The sequence below is a fragment of the Papilio polytes genome, unplaced genomic scaffold (assembly GCF_000836215.1).
Source record: "Papilio polytes unplaced genomic scaffold, Ppol_1.0 DF823991.1, whole genome shotgun sequence".
Classification (NCBI taxonomy): domain Eukaryota; kingdom Metazoa; phylum Arthropoda; class Insecta; order Lepidoptera; family Papilionidae; genus Papilio; species Papilio polytes.
Window position 1 is genome coordinate 1932776 of NW_013525213.1, and position 20994 is coordinate 1953769.

General features: G+C 36.5%; 1 protein-coding gene across 7 annotated transcripts; it reads right to left on the reverse strand.

The window, feature by feature from the left end:
- Positions 1-981: 981 nt before the first annotated feature.
- Positions 982-16170, reverse strand: LOC106101378 (transcription factor Sp4-like). 7 transcript variants are annotated; one of them, XM_013280591.1, is made up of 17 exons: positions 16008-16170; positions 14312-14435; positions 13640-13932; positions 12834-12908; positions 12357-12461; positions 12091-12219; positions 11190-11292; positions 10176-10397; positions 9152-9315; positions 8550-8636; positions 8180-8242; positions 7864-7977; positions 5269-5413; positions 4358-4583; positions 3708-3851; positions 3169-3337; positions 982-2785 (listed from the first exon to the last, which is right to left on the reverse strand). In XM_013280591.1, exons 1-17 carry the CDS (start codon positions 16068-16070, stop codon positions 2612-2614), a joined length of 2400 nt encoding a protein of 799 aa, XP_013136045.1. In that variant the 5' UTR covers positions 16071-16170; the 3' UTR covers positions 982-2611. The 7 variants fall into 7 exon arrangements, with proteins under 7 accessions (XP_013136045.1, XP_013136046.1, XP_013136043.1 ...); XM_013280592.1 differs by having other exon boundaries at positions 982-2788; positions 3193-3337; positions 16008-16168; XM_013280589.1 differs by having other exon boundaries at positions 982-2788; positions 16008-16168.
- Positions 16171-20994: the final 4824 nt, after the last annotated feature.

Genomic DNA, 20994 nt, shown 5'->3' on the forward strand with positions numbered 1-20994 from the left:
AGTAAAACACTGAGCTTGTTGGCGACTGAGCGCCGAGACTACAACTGAGCCCGAGCCACTCAGTTGTAAATAAAAATAAATATAAAAGATTAACAAATAACTTTTAAGAATACTGAATACATCAAAAATAATTAAAAAGCTAACAGTAACAACTGTAAATTTCCCGAACATGTACAAAAGTTTTTTACAGCATAAATACTCATTTAATACTTGTTCGATCAACCAATCACAATATTAGTCAAATGAAACGACATTATTAATAAAAAATATTTTATTTAACTGTCTCAACAATAAAATATTTACAGAATTACAATTTACAATATACACTATACAAAGTAGTCTACATTATTTACAATTACAACAAGCTTAATTTGGACCCAACATGCTTTTCGATGTACATTTTACTCAAACCACGGCGTGCGTTCCCGAAGCGTGTGAGCGAGACAGATATATACAGTAATGATTAGTGCGACAGAGAACGCAGTATTTGCAAACTTCAGAAACAAAAGCCATGGTATTTATTTTACGTACTTATTCAGGGATTCTATACATTAAATAATGGTTTATTTAACTGGCCGTCAGTAAAACACGTTTAATATAACTTTAGCGTAATTAAAAAAAGTCGCAAGATCGTCATAAAAATATTTTTAAAACATTAATCTACTTATAATTCCTCTAAGAATTGGCAAAATATTAAAATATCGTATATGCGTAATTTACAAATTAAATTTAAGTTAATAAATGCACCTTAACAACAATTAATAAAACATTATTGCGCAGTATTATTATAGTACTCAAGCACATGAATCCTAGTGGAAAAGGACCCTAAGTTTATAGTAAACTTAAGGTCCTTTCCCACCGGTAACCTTTATTTTCCATCCAGTTTAAAAACACTATACATGATGTAAAAGGTCTTATGCCTTTAGTACAGAGAAATACACAAATTACAAGTATTGGTTTCAAAAATCTCAGATTTAAGTAAGACATGATATTACAATTAAGACATTTAAACCTAAAATATAGGCGGTTACAGTAACATAAAATACACAAAATATACAAGATTGTTATGGTAAAAAACTAATTCCTTATAAGAAAGCCAATAAAATGTGCATAATTCGACAATACAAGAAAATGAAGTTACATTTTCAGCTAATACTAGATTTAACATAATTTCCACTAAAAACACTAAACTGTACATAAATAAGTTATTACAAGTTTACATAAAATAATATCACTATGGTTAAAATATTTTTTTATTCAATTCTATTAACCTAAAAATGGAATTCTATACAAATGATAATCGTATACAAATTACGAATAAGAAATTTATACATTTGTATTACAATTTACCCCTGTACTTATTATAAAAAAATTAAAGTCATGGATACAATAAAAAGGATAAGTATACTCATAGTTGTTAAATGATCACTAAGGAAGCTTTAAAGATTATAAAATATAAGGCTTATTAAAGAAATCGCTAAAAGACAGACTTTTGAAATTTTTTGTTTTGAAGAAATTTCGATATTATTTTATTCTCGTTAGAAATTACTGGACGGATATTAAGTATTTACTATGAATTTAAAATGTGGATTTGTATTTACTGCAATATAATTTGTATACATTTTGAATATAAAAACAAATTAAATCCAAGCACAAAGCCATTTTTGTTTCAATTCACAATAAAAGTCTGTAGCAACAGAAATTCAAACGTAGACTTATGTAACTCATTTAAAACTGATCTGTTCAGCTCAATCCGTATGAGCAGATCAGTGATCTGGCTCACAGATCAGTGATTTGGCTACAGATCAGTAATATGGCTACAGATCAGTGATTTGGCTACAGATCAGTGATTTGGCTCACAGATCACTGATCCAGCTCATAAATTACTTCAGTACCTTCATAGATGTACGATTTGTTGAATTGAGCCATGAGCTGATTGAGCAATCAATACTTCAAGGCTATATGAACTGATCATTTGAAGTTAGCTGATTTACATACATTTAGTTATACACTTCCACTGTATAGTAAACTGAATGTCTATTTACAGTATTTAAAATGTCTAGAGATGTATTTGGACATCACAATTCACAGAATACTGAATTGCCATTTAGTCTATTTATGTTAGTATATGTACAGTTAGCTGCACTTATATGTATACATGTATAAGCTTGTATATAATTTCAGTTTCAAAATGTATATACTTATCTGTCTGAATATTATAGATACATACATATATTTGAAACCATAATTGTATATCAGCTTCTTAAATGTTGTAAATGTACACATATTGTTGAGTTATATGAAAAATATGGTTTAGTTCATTTTTTTTTAAGTAGGCATACAAAATTGTATTTTGAAACAAACAATTTGGCATGTTTCTTTAAAATTTGTATTGGTTCGTAGCTTATTTGTTTTTCTGGTCCTTATTTATGAAGCTGAGTGTACTATTGTTATATTAAGCACTGTTCACAATAAACTGAATCACTGTTATTCACAATAGGCTATGTTACACTATTGTATTCACTGTTCAGTGTCAATCACAGCGGCAGTGGTGCTGCAGTTTGCACTGACTGCGCGTGTAGCGACGGCACTATGCGTCGCTGGCCTCCTCCTAGCTGTCCGGCTCCGTCTCCAGCTTGGCACCGGGTCTGATCATCACCAGCTTCTCATCACCCTCACCACCCTCGCCGGCAGTGTGGATCGTCTCTATGGTCAGCATCATCTTGTCGTCACAGCTGTCGTCTCCAGAGTCTGAATACATTAGCTGATTGGCTGTTGTTGTTTCCTGCTGTAATGAAAATGGCTATGAATTACTAAAAACTATATATAATTAAATTGATGTATTTAATATTGATAAAAATATTTATTTCAAAGCTAAATAAGCTCAAATAAAACGGTAATTTTATACGGAGTCGAACTGATCAGATATCTCTTGATATTGTAGGCAAAATTTTAACTGGACAATTAAATTAACAGTTAAAATTTGCTTAAACAAGAACAGTTGAACTGCTCAATTAAAACTATCTGTAAAAGGCTTGAAGCTTAACGAAAAAATTTGTTCAGGGTAAACTCCGGAACGGTTGGACTTATTTTGATGGGAAGAAGGGAAGGTAGCTAATGATTGCGGGAATGTTATAGACTACTCATAATCTACGCTACTAGACTGACCGGTAGTATTGAATAGTGTGTTACCGTGCTCCTGGTCTTGGTGTGTATGCGCACGTGTTTAGCGAGGTGGTCTGATCGCATGAACCTCTTACTGCACTCGGGGCACTCAAACCTCTTCTCTCCGGTGTGAGTGCGTCTGTGACGTTGTAACTCGTCAGAACGAGTGAATCTGGAAGTCAATTATGTGTTATCATATAACGAAATAAACGTCTGCTTGAGTCCTTACAGCTGAATACTGAAAGGAATCTTAAACATATCGTAAGTGTCGCGTACAATCTGATTGATTGACTGTGTTTTATTGGAATTTGTAGTATAACATATAAGATACGTAACAACATATTCAAATTTCGTTTCAATATGCGGCCTTTAGGATACCAGTATTAGATATGGCAAAGTAAAAAACAGTGATAGTAGCTTTGTAATGGCAAAACAATTGTTAAAATTGGTCCAAGTCTGAGTTTATTAGTTAAACAAAGAGAAATGTACATATTTTCTATGTAACATGACTATAGTAATTTTAATAAGAATAGTGACATTACCTCTTCCCGCAGAATAGCCAGTTGCAGAGGAAGGGTCGCTCTCCGGAGTGCCAGCGCAGGTGAGCTCGCAGGTGAGATGTCTTCCCATACACCTTGTTGCAGCCGGGGATGTGGCATACATGCTGTTTCTTGCGATCAGCCAATCTAGACATAAAAGTATGCGATTAAATTACAAATCACACTAAATTATAGTACTACTGAATGCATCCGCATGAAATTAAAAAAATAAGTAGTACATGTTCCATACGTTGCTCTACATTTATGCTTTTCATTGAGATCTATTGAGCTATTGAAGCAGTAAACTCTAACAAACATATGCCCAGCTAAACGTTCGCATCTACAACATTAGTAAGAAGTTAGATTTAAACACCGAAATGTTCCAAAATAATGTTTAGATGGATGGATGTTTGGTAACGTTTGTAGCCTAAACCTTGATGAAATTTGACATAGATGTAGAGCATAGTCTGGAAAAACACATAGGCTACTCACTTTTGTTTTTATTAATTCCACTAAAACAGAGTCGCAGGCGAAAGTTAGTTTATACATAAAGCAAATCGTTGTAGCAAAATTGTACACTACAGAGAGCTTTCATGATTAGTCTGAACTTGAATTTATTTTGAAATGACGCGAGACTTAGTGTGTGTACTCACTTGTCTCCCTGATCGCAGTTGGGGCAAGTACAGGCGACGCGCTTCATGAGCCGCTTGCCGTGTGTGGGGCTCGGCTCGCGCAGCTTCTCGCACTCCGCCCCCGCCCCGGCCCCGGCTGCTCCGGCCGCAGCAGCCCCTGCCCCACCCCCCGTGCTCACTGTCACCACCTGCCACTTGCCAGGTTCTGACGCGTCTTGCTGGATCTGCTGCCCCGTGAATGTCGCCTCTGGAACATTCAATATACAATTAACCATACATTTCTACTAGTACCTTGAGTCTCCATACAGGTGGAATTATTAAAAAAACAAAATTAAATAGATTATTTGCTCTTTCAGACTATGTTGTACATCTGAGCCAAGTTTATTTGGAGACACATTAAGCAGTATAGGCTATAATCTCTAACAAACATCCACCTATCTCATCACCATCCAAACTTTCGCTTTTAATATTAGTAAAATAGTATAGGCACAAGAAGACATAACAGATCAAATGTCCAATTTAAACAAATAAAATTTGTTTATGCTCTGCACTAATTTATAACAAACATATCCCTGTCTAAACTCAGGCAAACACTTATGCCCAGAACTAAGTAATTTAAATAATGCAATTACCGAGGCACTCTTCCAATACTTTGCACAAATGGCTGTCCAAGATCAGTGTTAACATTAAATAATAAGCTTAACAAAAACAAGAGTTTCTGACTTCTTTAACAGTTTCATTATGCTACTATCAAGGAAAAATATAGACCAAAATTGTTCTATAATCTACTCAACTATTTCCATTGTTCAGTCTAGCCTTGAGGCCTTTTTGCACTAACAATCAACCGTTACTTATTGTGATGGCAACTTACAATTGTAAGTCACATGCTACTTGCTAAGTGGAAAAAGAGTAAGAGCCAAGTGTGAAATTACCAATGACTGGTTGTTGTTGTTGTTGTTGCTGCTGCTGTTGTTGTTGTTGTGACATTTGTGCAAGCTGGACGCCTTGCACGCCCGGCATCACGGCTGGCACCAGCTGTACCGCGCCGCCAAGCCCACTGACGCCCAGCGTCGGCATCTGAGAAAACAGTCATCATTACCACATTGACAACATTCTCTTCACCACAACATGTCATGGTAATGAAATCAAAAGATTAGTTTAAAACTGCCCACGCCCAATCAGCACTTGACCACAATCCCATATAAGTGGTTGAAAGGTGGTGTTAAGCATGCCTGGTTTACATTTGGCCAATATAGTTTGACAGTAGTGCAGTCCTGGCATGGATTACATGAGCAAATTCGAGTTTATATTATATTTGGGTATATATTATGCTAGCTACTGGCATACTTTACTGTCATAATGTAAACCAAGCATTAGCTTGTTGCCATGCACACAACACATCACGCCATTGCAAGCCTTTTAGTGGAAGGAAAATAAAATTAAATGAATTTAATATAATTGACTATACATTATAATATAATATATATTTTACATTAAGGAAAACTGAAATACGGCTTTATCTGAATATAAACGGAGACATTATTAACTTAGGAATAAAATACTGTTTGTGCGTTTTCAACGTAGTAAAGATCGAAAATATATTCCGTCAGTGTGCACGAACCTTTACTTGCCCTTGTACTAACATTGAGCACGGCCACGAAGTAATACAATTACAAACGTCTACACATAATACCTTTTCCTCGTAACTCATAAAAAATACACGAACCCTATAACTCTTTGCGGTATAATAATGTTAATTTATATTAGTTTACGTACGTACGATGTTTTTTCATCCGACGCTTTGGGACAGAGCTTCCGAGAAACGTTTTTACGTCGCATGGTGGACTATATTATGACATTAGTCGTAACTAAAAACAAAACATTCACAACACAGGTATTTCAAAAACCACATGTTAGATTCACATTGTTTATTTTTGTTAATATATGTATATTTATAACGTTCACGCTAAATAATATCTTACGTCACACAACACAAGGGGCAAACGGACACGGGGTACGCGTTTCACTTTTTAACACGTGGATCAATGACTGAAACACAACCTCAACTTAACTCGGCCAAACGACTTAACGTCTTGAAGTTTATACAACGATTACCTAGATGGCGTTATAATTAATTGTCTATCGTTAAGATAATACGTTAATTTCAAATGGTAATTAAAGTTAATTTAAGTTAAATTAATCAATATTAATAGCAGTCAGTGAAAATTTACATAAAAACTTGTTACAGCAATTTTTTATTTATAATATTCTCTACGCTTTTATTTTGTTTGTCAATTTGTTTCAGTATATTTTGCCCACTGTAAAACGGTGTTGATCGATCGACGGACAGAACTACAACAAAACTGTATCATATGATTACGATGTCTTGTTTTTATTCTATAGATATGTAAATGTTTCAAGACAAAATTATCCTTTCTTTCCGTTGTAGGCTACGACCATTAAAAATGTATAAATAAAGGTAATCAAAAGTACCGCTATAATTAATGGACTCTTGATAATTATATTAATTTAATATTCGCCGCCAAAGTAAATGATATCATTTTATTAACGAACCAGTATCTACTTTCTCCATAACTTATATGTGAAAGTAAATGAAAGTAATAAAAAATACAAGAATCATGTATATTCTGGAAACAAAAGTTAAATGAGTTAAATACTATGGAAAAAATGTGTATTTAAGTGTTTTACTTAGTTAAAGATAAATATTTTTTTAATACTTTTCTTATAAATAAAAAATGTTTATTTCACATTTCCTAAATGATGAATGAGGGGTTCATCAAACAGATGTTTTGCGTAAACATTGACTATACCAATGTTATTTTAGGGGTAGTTCCTAAAGAAACAACCCTAATTCTCTATCAAAGGTCGAATTATATTATATTTTGTACAATAAAACCCTACAAAACATTGGTAGATATTCGAGGTTGACCTAATAATGTCGATGAGACAGCTAATGCCCGGTTTCCCAGCTACATTTAACCATTCGTTAATGGTTTTGGTACTATAACTTCATGAAATGCGTTTCCCAACTAACTAGAGTTTTACTCCGTTGTAACCTAATATAACACTAATTTATACAAATATTATAAAAAGGAAAGATTTGTATTTTTGTATGTATTAGATTAGCGCAAAAACTACTGAGCCGATTTTAAAAACTCTTTCACCATTAGAAAGGTTATTTATGTATGAGTAACATAAGACTTTTTGTATTATTTTTTAATTTCACGCAGACAATGTCGCGAGCTAGAACTAGTCTATGCTCTATACAATCTATACTATTATATAAAGATGAAAGATTTGTATATTTGGATTTTTGTATGTATTTGATTCACGCCAAAACTACTGGACCGATTTTAAGAATTCTTTCACCTTTAGAAAGGTAATTTATCTGTGAGTAACATAGGATATTGTATTATTTTTGAATTTTCGTGCGATATAATGATAAAATAAATTGAAACTGGCGACGTGGGATAAATGAGGCAATAGGAAGTAAGTGAGGGAGTTACCTGCACGACGTTCCTGACGGCCGTGCTGGCGGGGATGACGGTGAGCTGCTGCCCAGAGCTGGTCAGTATCTGCTGCTGGCCCACGCCCTCCGACTGCATCGGGTTCGACACCGCCTTCATCCCCGCAGCGATACAATATATAAATATATACATATACGTAAATTCAAATTATACTGACATGTATAAATAAATATATATTTATTTGTTATATAAATATGTAAAAATGTATTGATTAATCTTAGAATATAAGATGTTATGAATATATTAAAGCGAATAAATAAGATATAGAGATGTGTTTCTGTGAACCCTCCCTCACCTGCAGCGTGATGGTGGCGGGGGTCTGCGCCGCGCTGACCGCCGCCTGCGCAGCGCCGCCCGACTGCGCCAAACCAAATACCCACTTTGTATTTACAACTATCTAATTTACAAACTACCCACACTGTTATATGAAGAGAGGCGAGGTGAATTTATGAAGAAAATCCCGCAATTAATAACATAAATAGTCATCAAAATAAATAGAATAGTTTAACATTGATAGTTAATATAAAGCATTACTTTTTCATATTTAGCCCCATACTTAACTACTTAGCTGTACTATTTACCAAACCAATTATAGCCCAAAATCACCGTATAATCTCCTAGGGTTAGTAATACATATTTAAATGTCAAATAATTATATATTTTACCTGTACATTTCCGAGCGATGCTATTTGTATTTGTTGAATCTGACCCGACGGGGTCAAAACATTTGCGACTTGGGGCTGGGCTTGCATCTGAAAAACGAAATTACTTTATAATAGTCACTTCTAGAAGATTAACTTTAGTTCAAACAAACTACAATTACAACTCTATAAAATAGCTAAACATATTCGGAGCCTAATTAATTTGCCCACTGTAAGTCAGTTCTTTATTTATGTTTACAGCGATATTAATGTATATGTTTGCCCACTAATAGATAATAAACCCACGTCTAGAGCTAGTTGAAACTGTCACAGCTAATAACTTGACCGTGGCCCACACTTAAACTGCACCGATATTTTGCCCACTCGGCAGTTATTGTGGTGTGATCGACAGGTGCACTGTATGGTACACGATGTGCCCGTTGCCCACACTTACTAAATATTTGCCCATTTTTGCCCACTAGGTAGTAATTACCTGTTGCAATTATGGTATGATTTGCAGATGATGAGAAACAAGTACAGGCACGTGCACAGTGTATCATATGGTTTTACCTTTGCCCACATTTACTAAAACTTTGCCGATTTTTTGCCCACTCGGTAGTAATTACCTGTTGCAATTGTGGTATGATTTGCAGATGGTGTGGTGCGTGTACAGGTACGTGTACAGTGTGGTACACGGTGTGCCCGTTGCCCACGCTGACGGGAACCTGCACGGGTACCACGCCCATCCCGCCCACGCTGCCCACTCCCCCGCGGACAGCTACACCGCCACCTGATAAAGTATTGGAACTCAGAACATATAACTATGTGCAATCTATACTAATATTATAAAGGGGAAATATTATTTTATTTTATTTTAGTATGTATTGAAATAACTCAATAAGTACTGGGTCGATTATAAAAATCTTGAACCATTAAAAAGTTACGTTTTCAATAAGTATATTTTTTATTTCACGCGGACGAAGTCATGAACAACAGTTACTAAATAGTATTTTTTTAAGAACTTGACTGTGTAAATCAATCGCAGCTTCGATGATATTACATGATTGATAAAAGTAAATAAGTAGCCCAAAGTCATTTAAGTAAAAGCAAGGGTAATGTAAATAAACAAAAATGTCAAAAATGAAATTACTACGAGTACAAATCTCTGGGAAGATTATAATGCAACCAAATTACTAATTTTCTGTATCTTGATTTTAATAAAAACTACACATAGAATATATTCTAGATATTACATAAACACTAACCAATCTGTAACGAAAAAAAAATCATTAACTTATAAACAAAATAATATTTTTTTTAGAACATACAACCGACACAGTGAAAGCACAGAATGGGGTGAAAAGTTTTATGCGGAAACAAGAAAAGCATAGAAAATATATTAAAAAGCGCTGTGCTACCGATGATGTTTAGGCAGAGAGAATTCTATAAGTACATTAAAAAAAATAAAAACCTTTAAAAAAAAATTTTTTTAACATTTTTTAAAAAATTTCGATCAAGTTTAAACTTATTTTAAGTTAATATTATTATACAAGTTACAAGAGCTGTAAAATATCTAATTTTTTGCCAAAAAAAAAAATACTTTGCAAAAAAAAATCCTTATAGAATTCTCTGTAGGGTATAAATACGAACCTTGCGCGTGCGGGCTGGCGGCGGGAGACTTAGCCTCCTTCGCGCCGCCCTTGTCCGCGGGCAGGGGCGAGCTGGCGATAGTGATGGCCTGGCTCGTGGGGATCTGAATGCCGGCGGGGAGGGAAAAGTTCCCGGGGATGGTGATGACCGGCGGGTTCCCGGCCAGCGCGCTCAACGGTATCGATATGTTAGAGCCCGGGATCGAGACCGTGGCCTGTTGCTCTGCTAGCGCACAAGTCAATGGGAAGCGGAAAACATTGATTAGTATGAGAAGTTAGCGGCGAGTGCAACTGACTGATTCACTGAGTGACTGAGTGAGTGAGTGAACTGAATATGTCAATCATACTTCAATATGTGATCAAATGTGTACTAGTCATAAAGCAATTCTATCTATTAAAATAAAAATTACTAGAAATTTCTGTAGAACCGTTTACATTGGTTTAACTACGTGGATTTTTTTATAAATCAATTTAAACACCACGTTCATCAAATCAAGAATTTTATAAATGAAACAAAAAAACGCTATGATTTAGTCATAGACGAACTTTGTGTTTTTTTTACAAAAAGTCAAAAAATCTTTTTATATCGACATACTCAGCTCTGAAATGGAAAATATAGTGGATTATGAGAACAAGCATGCAATACAGATTAATATCGTCTAAAACATTAAAAAGGATCATGAAACGGTTAATAAAATGTAATATGAATTGAACAAGCGAAGCAAGTGCACGGAAAATGAATACCAGAGCAATCCCGAAGCTAAGACATTAGAAACAGATGGGCCCTACGTGTGTTTATGCACCTTTTTTAACTTTAACCTTGCAAAGTCAAGGGAAAGACGTATCTAGATTTTTTTCTAAGACAAATGTCAATACAGCGGGGGCAAGGACGGGTAGCTATTTCTCGAAAGTTTAAAAAATTGTAAAAAAAAGTACCCCCCACCCCCTTGATTATCTGTTCCCCCCTTAAATCTCGACATCCGTGACGGTAGTGTTAGCATACAGCTAGACATACCAGCAGGCAAGTGCATGACATTCTGCAGGAAGCCAGCGGGCAGCACTGGCGTGCGCACCAGCTGGCCGTTCACCAGGCTCACTTGACCCATGCCGGAGAAGTTCTGCAAATAAATATTATATAGAAATTACCACAGATTATAGACTATCCATATAAGCTAAACTATAGACGAATTCAATAGAAAAGGGATTATACGATACTTGTTGACAATCTTGTCTATGGATTTTAAAAAGTTTCAGTGTTTTACATACAAGTCTATAAGTCTGTTATTATAGCTTACTAGTACAAAATTGAAGATAGATTTTTATTATTTCTATTGACTTCGACAAAAGGTACATTTTTACCCCTTATAAGAATGCACACCACTCTTTTTATAGACATCCAATGGGATAAAAAACTTCAAAACTTTCGTCCTTGTATAAATATTGCTAGAATAAAATTATAACAAGGTAAACAGAGACAAGAAGATTTTCAGTGTGAGAGCATACTTATCGTATACTCACATTTGCATGTGATAACATCCAGAAGTTGTCTCCGTGGTCGATATCGACCGGGAGCACATCCTTCCTCCATTACATAAACACAAGAAAACGATAGTCAGACTTATAACATGTTCCCTAACCTATTCTAATTATTTTGACTATAAAATATAAATAAAACATTACTATAGTATAGTGGTTAGGCGACCGCCCAGGGCGATAGAAAGGGGCGTCATAGAATTACAGTTACATTCTCATATATTTACACTTCCCAATTAAGTATACCCCCCCTAAAAGTGCCAAAAAAATTTTGACTAATATATCTCCGAACTGCAAGCCGACTATTTATCTGCAAACCAGAATATACAGTCCACCAATAACATGGTCCCTCGAGCCGGGCGATATAATTAGTATGTACTAACTTGTGCGTGCTGTGCGGGTATGAAGAGCGCCTCCTGTCCGTCCACGGTGACGGCCTGCATGGGCGCCACGCCCCCCACCCCGCCCACACCCCCCACCAGGCACCCTCCGTACACGCCGCCAGCTTGTTGCTGAAAATATACAACAAATTCATAAAAATAACACCACAATAGCTAATACTTTTGTTTACTGTTTGTACAGTCAAATAGATGCAGTTTAATTTCAATAAATAAGGCAATTTTTCGTAATAAACCACGAATATACAAACCTGCAGCAGCTGCGGGTGTATCTGCAGCAGCTGCTGCGGCGCGTTCTGGTATGTGGCGCCCTCACTGCTGCCCAGTAGCGACTGCAGCTGCTGCATCGATATTACCTGCGGATAATAACATTGTTAAGATAGGGCGAGGTGTGGCGTCCGCCCAGGGCGCAAGACATAAAAGGGCGTTACAAGCTACATGTGTCTTTGACGCCCCTTTATGTTTTTATCTCGCCCAGGGCGGGGATGTTGCTACAATCAGCTCTGTTCACACATTTACGGCACTTGCCTTTACAGTGTAATAAAAAAAACATCTTAGGTCTGTAGCAGTTACAAAAATATGACAATAACAATTAAAAAACCCACACACTATCTTTGAGTTACTTCTTTCCCATATATGTATTACTCTCTCCTTATATGAAAAGAATTCTTAATACTTCCAAAGCATGCTTACTTGTGTCGCTTTTTTATTATCAAATTTATTCTTACCTGTGGCTGTTGCACTTGTATGCCATTGGGGACAGTACTGGCTGCGTTCACTATTGCCGCTGATAATTCATTGCCCTGTAATTATAATATCAATATATAGAAAAAGAAACATGAAAAAAACGTAGAATGACTTTTTGCCCTTTGCCCATTTATCTGTGAAGTATGCAACTTTCAAAATTGCAGATATCTTTGGGACTTAAAAAAATCTGTGTGCTTTCTGATTTCCATCACCTATTTTTATTGTCTATGCACCGTCTTTGACTTTCATTTATAGATATCACCAAATTAAATGTACATATGATAATTGTTAGTAAGTGCAAGGATCTAACTTAGCTCAAGGAATCAATTGTGCAAGGGTCACAACTTTTGAATTATTCACCGTACTTCAAATGGAATATTGAAGCTAGCATGTTACCTAACTCGGGGTAATGTTTGCTTTATAAGTTATTTTTTTTTAAATTTCATTGTAATTGTTAATTAACCGACCATAATATAAACTTGTCAAGAGAATAATTGCCAAAACTGACAACTTAAAGAACCCTTAAGACAGATTTATATCATTAAATCTTCATTAAGGGTCACTTTACTTCACCGAGTCTTAAAGAGGATGAAAATAATAATGAAGTTGTTAATATGTGCGTCAAAAGCTATTGGAATGATTTTTTTTTTCTTACTTATGCGGGTAAAATTGTTATTTCCAAGCGGTTTTGAACATAAGCAGCATTGTTCAATGTACATCAACATATTACCCCGAACAATTTGTTAGACATATAATTGTTATGTTTAATAACAATGCTTTAACTCACTGTTAGACCTTGAGCTCTAAGTTGTTGCACAACAGCGGTACTAATGACCCTCAATTGAGGTTGTTGTTGTAAATATTGTTGTTGTATGGCGGCAAGAGTTGCCGCGTCCCCTTGCACTTGTTGTACTAGTTGAGCCTGTTGGACCTGTTGTTGTTGTTGCTGTTGTTGTTGTTGTTGTTGTTGTTGTGCCTGTTGTTGTGCCTGTTGTTGCGCTTGTTGCTGTTGCTGCTGCTGTGCCTGCTGCTGTTGCTGTGCTTGTTGCTGCTGTTGCGCTTGTTGTTGTTGTTGTGGACCTGTAAAATAACATTAAATCTATTTTAGATAATAACTACATTGTGGTATCTTATGTTGACAGTAAAAGCTATCACCAGCATGTGTATGTGATGTACAGAAACCAAACTTTTTTATTACATATTTTCAAAGTCAGTCCACATTGGCCCGATAGAAACTGCTAATATTTTTACTCCAAAGTAATGTTCATTTTAACTAAAAAAATATATAAAATTGAGATTATTTTAAGTATTTAGTTATTTTATTTCCATATTTGATGTCAATATGGAAATTAAATTAGATTAGATGCATTTGACTTAATCTAATTTCTTCTATCTACAAAGGTACAAAATCAAATTTAGTTAAACTGTCTGGATTGGTTTTGAAAGTATAATATCTTACTGTAATGTTGTTGTTGTTGTTGTTCCTTTTCCTGTTGTTGCTGTTCGGGCCCCATGTTGGCTCCGCCGAGGCGGCTGCAAGTCGCAGCAAGAAGTGCCAGCGGGGACTGGTTGCCACTCTCTTCCTATACAGAACAAACACAATAAGAATGTGTGTTCATAAAGCTGAATTAAATACTGAAATAACAGATGTATTTAGTGTTTACTGTTGTATGTGATTTTGTATAGAAAGCCATCATTTTATTTAAAATCTTAGATGGCCGCTCCAGCTAAATAAATCTTAGCTGGAGCGGTCGTCTGGATTAGTTTTTAAACTAAATTTTAGATAACAGCTGTTACATACAGAAATAGCTTCTGTTATTTATTTCATCTTTTCTATATTTGCTGTTATTGTATTATTCAGAGTTTTTAAGTTCAAAGATTTTTTTTTTAAATACACTTAGTTAAACTATGAAAGCAAATCATTATTTTAAATATGTTTGCATTGTAGCTTCTGTAAGGTGCTTAATATGTGAGGCTTCAATTTATTTAAAAAATGGGGTCAGCTACTTATGTGGTATAGCTTACCTTATTCTACATGGGACTGGAATAAATAATTTAAAAAAATCTGACAAAAATCCTCTTATTATAGATGTTTTTTAGATAACTAATTTAACTATAAAAATAAACTAATACGTGGATTTAAAATTGAACGCCAGAAATGTTCAACGTATTTTAACAATATTCCATTTTAATTAAACATTGAAACATTTTAAATTGTACTAAAATTCACCGTAAATACGTATGTATAGCATCAATATAATATCGATTTAAATGTGATAAACAAAACCAGTCTCATTTTAAGGTAAACGTCACTACTTTTTACGCAATGTTCGAAATTCAACTTTGATATTTCACATTTTGCTTGTTGTTGAATGTTATAATCACGTTACTTAAAATAAGAATATAAAACTTTTGTTTCCAAACTATGCTTAAAAGTTTTCAAATAATTTATTCGTGTCTAGTATTTACTTTTGCTACTTTGGGTGCTCTACGCTACATCAAGTGTTGATTACTCGTCGTTAGTAATTTTGCAAAACATGATCTAAAGTTAGGAATTATTATAGTTTGTTTATTGTAGTAGTTGGGAGTCGACACGCCTTTTACTAACAAGTGCCGGGAGCCGGGAGTCGTCGCACGCAAGGCCGCCGCCGCCCTTTGATCCACCCACCTTAGGTCGCGTGGCCGTGATTTCACGAATTTTGCTACATGAAGTTGATTAACGCGTCGCCTACACGTAAAAAAAGTAATGGTCTAATCGATTAAAAAATAGGACAGGCCGTCTTACGAGTCTCAACGTTAAATTCTTTAAATACGAAGTTGAAAAATATGAAACGCAATTCGGCGAGATTGTGAATTGGCATGGAACATGCGCAATTGTTTTACAACACTGCTAAGACGTCGTAGGATGTAATGTAAAGTTATCTAGTTACAAGTGGGTGGGTAAGAGGAATCGGAAGAGGCCGTTGATGCTATTTCGGCAAGGGAGTAGCTCGCGACGCGGTCACAACCTCCCGCGCGTGGCCTGCCGGGCCCCACACGGCCGGGGCCGCGCTCGCCCCGCCCTCCCCCTGCGTCGGTAGACACACGAGACCGCTCGCTGGCGTCTGATCTATTACACAATAACACTGCATCCGTTCACTTCCTGCGCCGTTTACCTTGATAATCTTGTCCTCACTGATGTATTCCACCTGCACTTTAGTAGACTCAGACGACATCATCTACTTTACACTTGCAAACGATTATTTCCCTTTGTTCATGTACGGAACGCACCATTCTCACGACCGGCCGCCAAACTGCGGCGAGTGAACTGACGATTGTAGACGAACGCGTTCGGCGCGCCTCGGAGATCCGCCTCCCATCGCTGTCGTGCTTGATGCAGTTTTATTCTCTCAAACGATTTATTTTGCTATACGAAAGTGAAAAATTCTTTTCAATCGACGACAAGATACACCGAGAGCGTTAAATTTTAGTTACTTTTACTTTTTAGTGCAAGAAAACTTTTGTAAAGTGTTATTTTAGTTTGACGGCCAATATCGCTGTCTCGTTCAGTCGGAGACAGGTCTTGATTATTGGTAGGCAGCAGCTGCGCCTCTCTTCTCCTCCCCGTCGCGGGTGCGGCGCCGCCGCCCGATAATAATAATTGAAAGTAGGAAGGACGTAATAATGGGTGTATAACCTCGTGCCCGCGTCCTCCTTGGGCGGGCAAAAAATGCACACATGTCGGGCTCAGCGTGGCAGCGCGATGTTTGGCGCGCGGGCCCGGCAGGAGCGCGCCTGTAAACAAATGATAAGGGTGCTCGGCCTCCGGGCTTTGTTCATCATAACTTGAGATTACGTCGCTGACGACGCTGTTATTTCTCAGAATAATCTTATCGCTGCCAGCTTTCGTTATAAATATGTAATACCTTGATATTGTCTGAGGACATTTGTAACGTGTGTTGGATATACGATTGACATTTCCATACGATTGTTAACGTCATGACAAACTTCGGTAATCATCTCAAGATGACTTGGTTGCTATTTATAAAGGTGGCCTTAGTTGGTCGTTGGTCGAATAGATATGTGTTAAAGAAACCGGCTTAGTGCTTGCTCAATGAGATATCACAGACTTGACTAACACCTGCTATGCTATTATTGTTTTGGTCTAAATAATTTGAAATAAAACTATGAGTTTTAACATGCTCGCAAGTGTATAAATGACTGATATTCACATTTGTGAATATAAAACATAAGGTTAGCGCGAGAAATGTCTATGTTATTATTATTTTTATTTAAAACATTTTAATAGTAACAACATTGTAGTGTCACGTAGCGAGAGTGAAAGTGGAACTGCGTTTTGTGAGTCGCCCCGAGTCCATTATGCACGAATGAGCAGCCGCCCCGAGAGATCGTGTGTCCCGGCCTTAATTATAACCAATATCACAAGGTTATTTTAAACTCTAGCTCCATTAAAATAAAGTTGAAATTCAAATGTCAAAAAGATATTCTACTTGATTATCAAGCGAACTGTACTTTACGCGGACGTGTTTTTTATTATACACCTTATTCCTTACGCGATAGAGTATAAATTAGATATAATTTTGTACAGCATGTATAACATTATTAGTTTCGTGTTAGCTCTATTATGGGTGTACCTTGGCGTGGCTGAGGCATGAGGCATGCGGCCGGCGGCGAGTACGTCAGCCGCACTGTTTGTGCTTTGATTTAATCACTTGATGAACGCTGGCTGGTGAAGTAACCTCGCCCAGTTTGCGCGGGAACGCGTTGTGTTCAACGACTCTAAAAAACTTTGCAATACAATTTTCAAGTATGTTTATATGTGATTGAGTCATCGTGATCGTTAAGGTTTAGATGGATGGATGAATGTTTGTTAGAGTTTGTAGTCTAAACGGCTGAATGGATTACGACGAAATTTGGTATACATGTAGAGGATAGCCTGGAAGAACACACAGGCTTTTGTTTTTTTTATTAATGGAGCTAGTTTTTTTTTCTATTATATTTTACTAATCAATCGATAGATTCCATCTTACGCCGTTTTTACTAACTTTTACTAATTGCACCTAGAGTTGTTTTAAAAATCTTGGTATAAGCAGACCAAAGTGCCAAAACGTTTTCATGTGGTACTTTTGTTGTTAGATCGTAGATCGTAGATCTATCCATACGTAGACAGGAAAATAAAATTTAAGCACTATTTAAAACCGATACACGATATCGGAAAACAAGTTTCTTGCAGCAGTGATATAATATCCCTATTGCAGATTGGAATCAAAATTAATCGGTCCTTCCGCGAGCCAAGGTCACCCAGATTCTCGCATATTGTGCGACTTGTAAACTCGCAGAACAATATCTATGACAAAACATCGATAATATAAATTGATATTTAATATTTCATTTATCTATCTCTGTCTAAAAACAAAACATGACGCGAAACATATGAAAGCGTAGTAAAAATGGAACGCATTTTGTTCCATATTCGATTTTGTTTTGTGAAGTTGAAATTATTCTCTGTAACATCCTAAATCCCCCCTTTCGTGACAATGTGCTTTAGGTGCCGTATTTACGAAAGAGTATAGGGGTAAAACCTATTGTTCTATTGTATTGTTTTTTCAGCATTTCATTTTAATTAGTAAATAGTTTATGTATAGCTGATAGTATTTCCAGCAAGCGAGGGTAAAGGGTACTTTAGGTGCGTTCAAGGGGCTAACTGCAAATTGGATAACCCTTCAAAAGTCTATATATCTGTACACACACTGTCAAATACTTCATTCCGAAACAATAAACACTCCGAAAAGTCTCGGTTCTATTTACCTATTTATTGTTAAGAGGCCTTAGTTATTACAAGTTTTACAAATTTCTAAGACATCGGAGGATTTGGGGCAGGTGACGGGTGACGGAAGCGGAAGTGACTGTGGGCGGGCCGGACCGCCCGCGCCTCCCCGCCGCCCCCCGCCGCCCCCCGCCGCCCGGACACGCCCTAGCCGACTGCAACTGGTGCAGCAGCCTACTGACCAGGGTCTCAACCTTCGTCATCCCTCCACACAGTAATCCAGAACTAACACACATCAGGAACGAACTAACATATCTCCTACTGCGATATCATTCATTCGTTCAATTTCAATGTAGACTAGTCATTCCCGAAGTTGATGACGCCCCCTTGATACTTGGCTTATAAGTTAAGGGACACAGAAATCGGGCGCTATTGAATCCTGTTTGTCTTACTTCTTACTAATGTTATAAATGCGAAAGTTTAGGTGGATGGATGTTTGTTAGAGTATGCAGCTTAAAAAGCTGAACGGATCTCGATGAAATTTGGAATAGATGAAGAGCATAGTCCGGGGGAATACTTAGGCTACTTGCTTTTGTTTTTTTATTTTCCACGCCGACGGAGTCGCGGGCGAAAGCTAGTACAGAATTAAAGATGCACTTAATGTTGCTAAGTTGCACTATTGCTTTCTTTGGTACGTTTATATGGTGAGAAAAGGAGGCGCTACACATTACTGATTTCCAAAGTGGACGTTTGGTGAAATAAGTTATGGATCCTCCTGATGTAGACGATCAATTCTCTAAGAAAAACTTGTTATAACAAAATGTTTTCGAAAACGGACAATACGAATACTGCAAAAGTGATTGAAAGATTGGGAAGATATTGGCATATTCCGCGGATAATTAACGTATGATAATGAGTCCGTTTCCCGGACAAAGGAAGCTATGGGTCAATTCTAGTATAATTCACAGATGATCTCTTATATTGCGGGACTTAAAAAAAATAAAATACATATCGGTTCGCTTCCAATTCACTTTTTTATAAGTTTTAATGTATCAGTTTATTCTATTGAAGTTGTATCTTGTTAAATAATCTTACGTCTTTGTAACTAATTATGTAAAATTCTAAATGCATTTATGTATCGAAGTTATAGATATCGAGATTCGAACTCACGACCTGAGCTTTGTACTAAAGGGGCGGCGTGACCGCATGCTAAGCGGGCCCCACCCTCGTCTAGTAACGTTTTAACAAATCTCATTTAAATTGAGGCCAATAATTGTTGAACAAATACGATACTTCCACTCTATAGATCTGTAACTTTTCTACTTTTGTACTTTTGTACATTTCACGTAATTCTCAGTAGTAGTGGTCTCTCATTGGTCTAAATTTGGTCTAATTTTTTTTTATATGTACACACCCCTTTTCTCTATATAAACAAATGTGCCAAATTTCACGCAAGTTTTTGGAAATACGAAGTTCAGGATTCTCGTATGTCCTAGTTTTCTAAGATTTATAGTTTTTTTAACCTCTGAAATAGATTAAAAGGACGAGGTCCAGAAGCATAAAGAAAAGTGTATTTGCTTGTTTCTAACACAAACTTACAAACAGATTACCTTGCTTTTGCGCACGTACATGATCGGAGTCAATAAAAAGTCTGTATTCAAATTAAAGTGATGTTCAAATGAAATCGCGACGTTCTTGTGGTAACGGTATTAGGTATCGTATCGTATCTTTTTTCCTATATTCTCATTGGCAACAAGTTAGGGTTACTCTGTAACTGGGACACCTCGAACAGAGGCGACTGTACAATGAAGATACATATTAAATTTTGCTAGAAAAAAACTCATTGTGTAGGCAATTGTTTTGTTTTGCAAGTTGCTATAGCAATTGGGCGTTAGCAGAAGACGCGTATAATAAGTATTGTCTTTATAACCACATGTTTGAGGCCTAGAATTCATTTTAATAAGTACAAACAAGTCAATAACGAAATATAGTTAATACTACGTCTGTTTTTCCTGTATTATCAAATTCTAAGTAATTTATTTAGAGCGAGTGAAGTGAAGAACATCGCTCCCACCCACCGCCCGCCGCCCGCCGACCGGCGCGGCCGCGCGGGGCGTAGCCGCCGCCCTGAGCACGCCGCGGCCCGGACACACGCCGCTCGCGCTTTCCCGCCAACATGTCACTGCCCTACATACGTCACGTGACTTTTGTTTTTTTTAAACGACTATGTGTCAGTGAAAAGGTATTCATCCAACATGAAATGTATTTTAATCACACTTTAATGTTATAAATGCGAAAGTAAATGGATGGATGGACGTAATTCGAGTTTGTAGCCTAAACAGTTCAACGAATTTCGATGAAATTTGTTATAGATG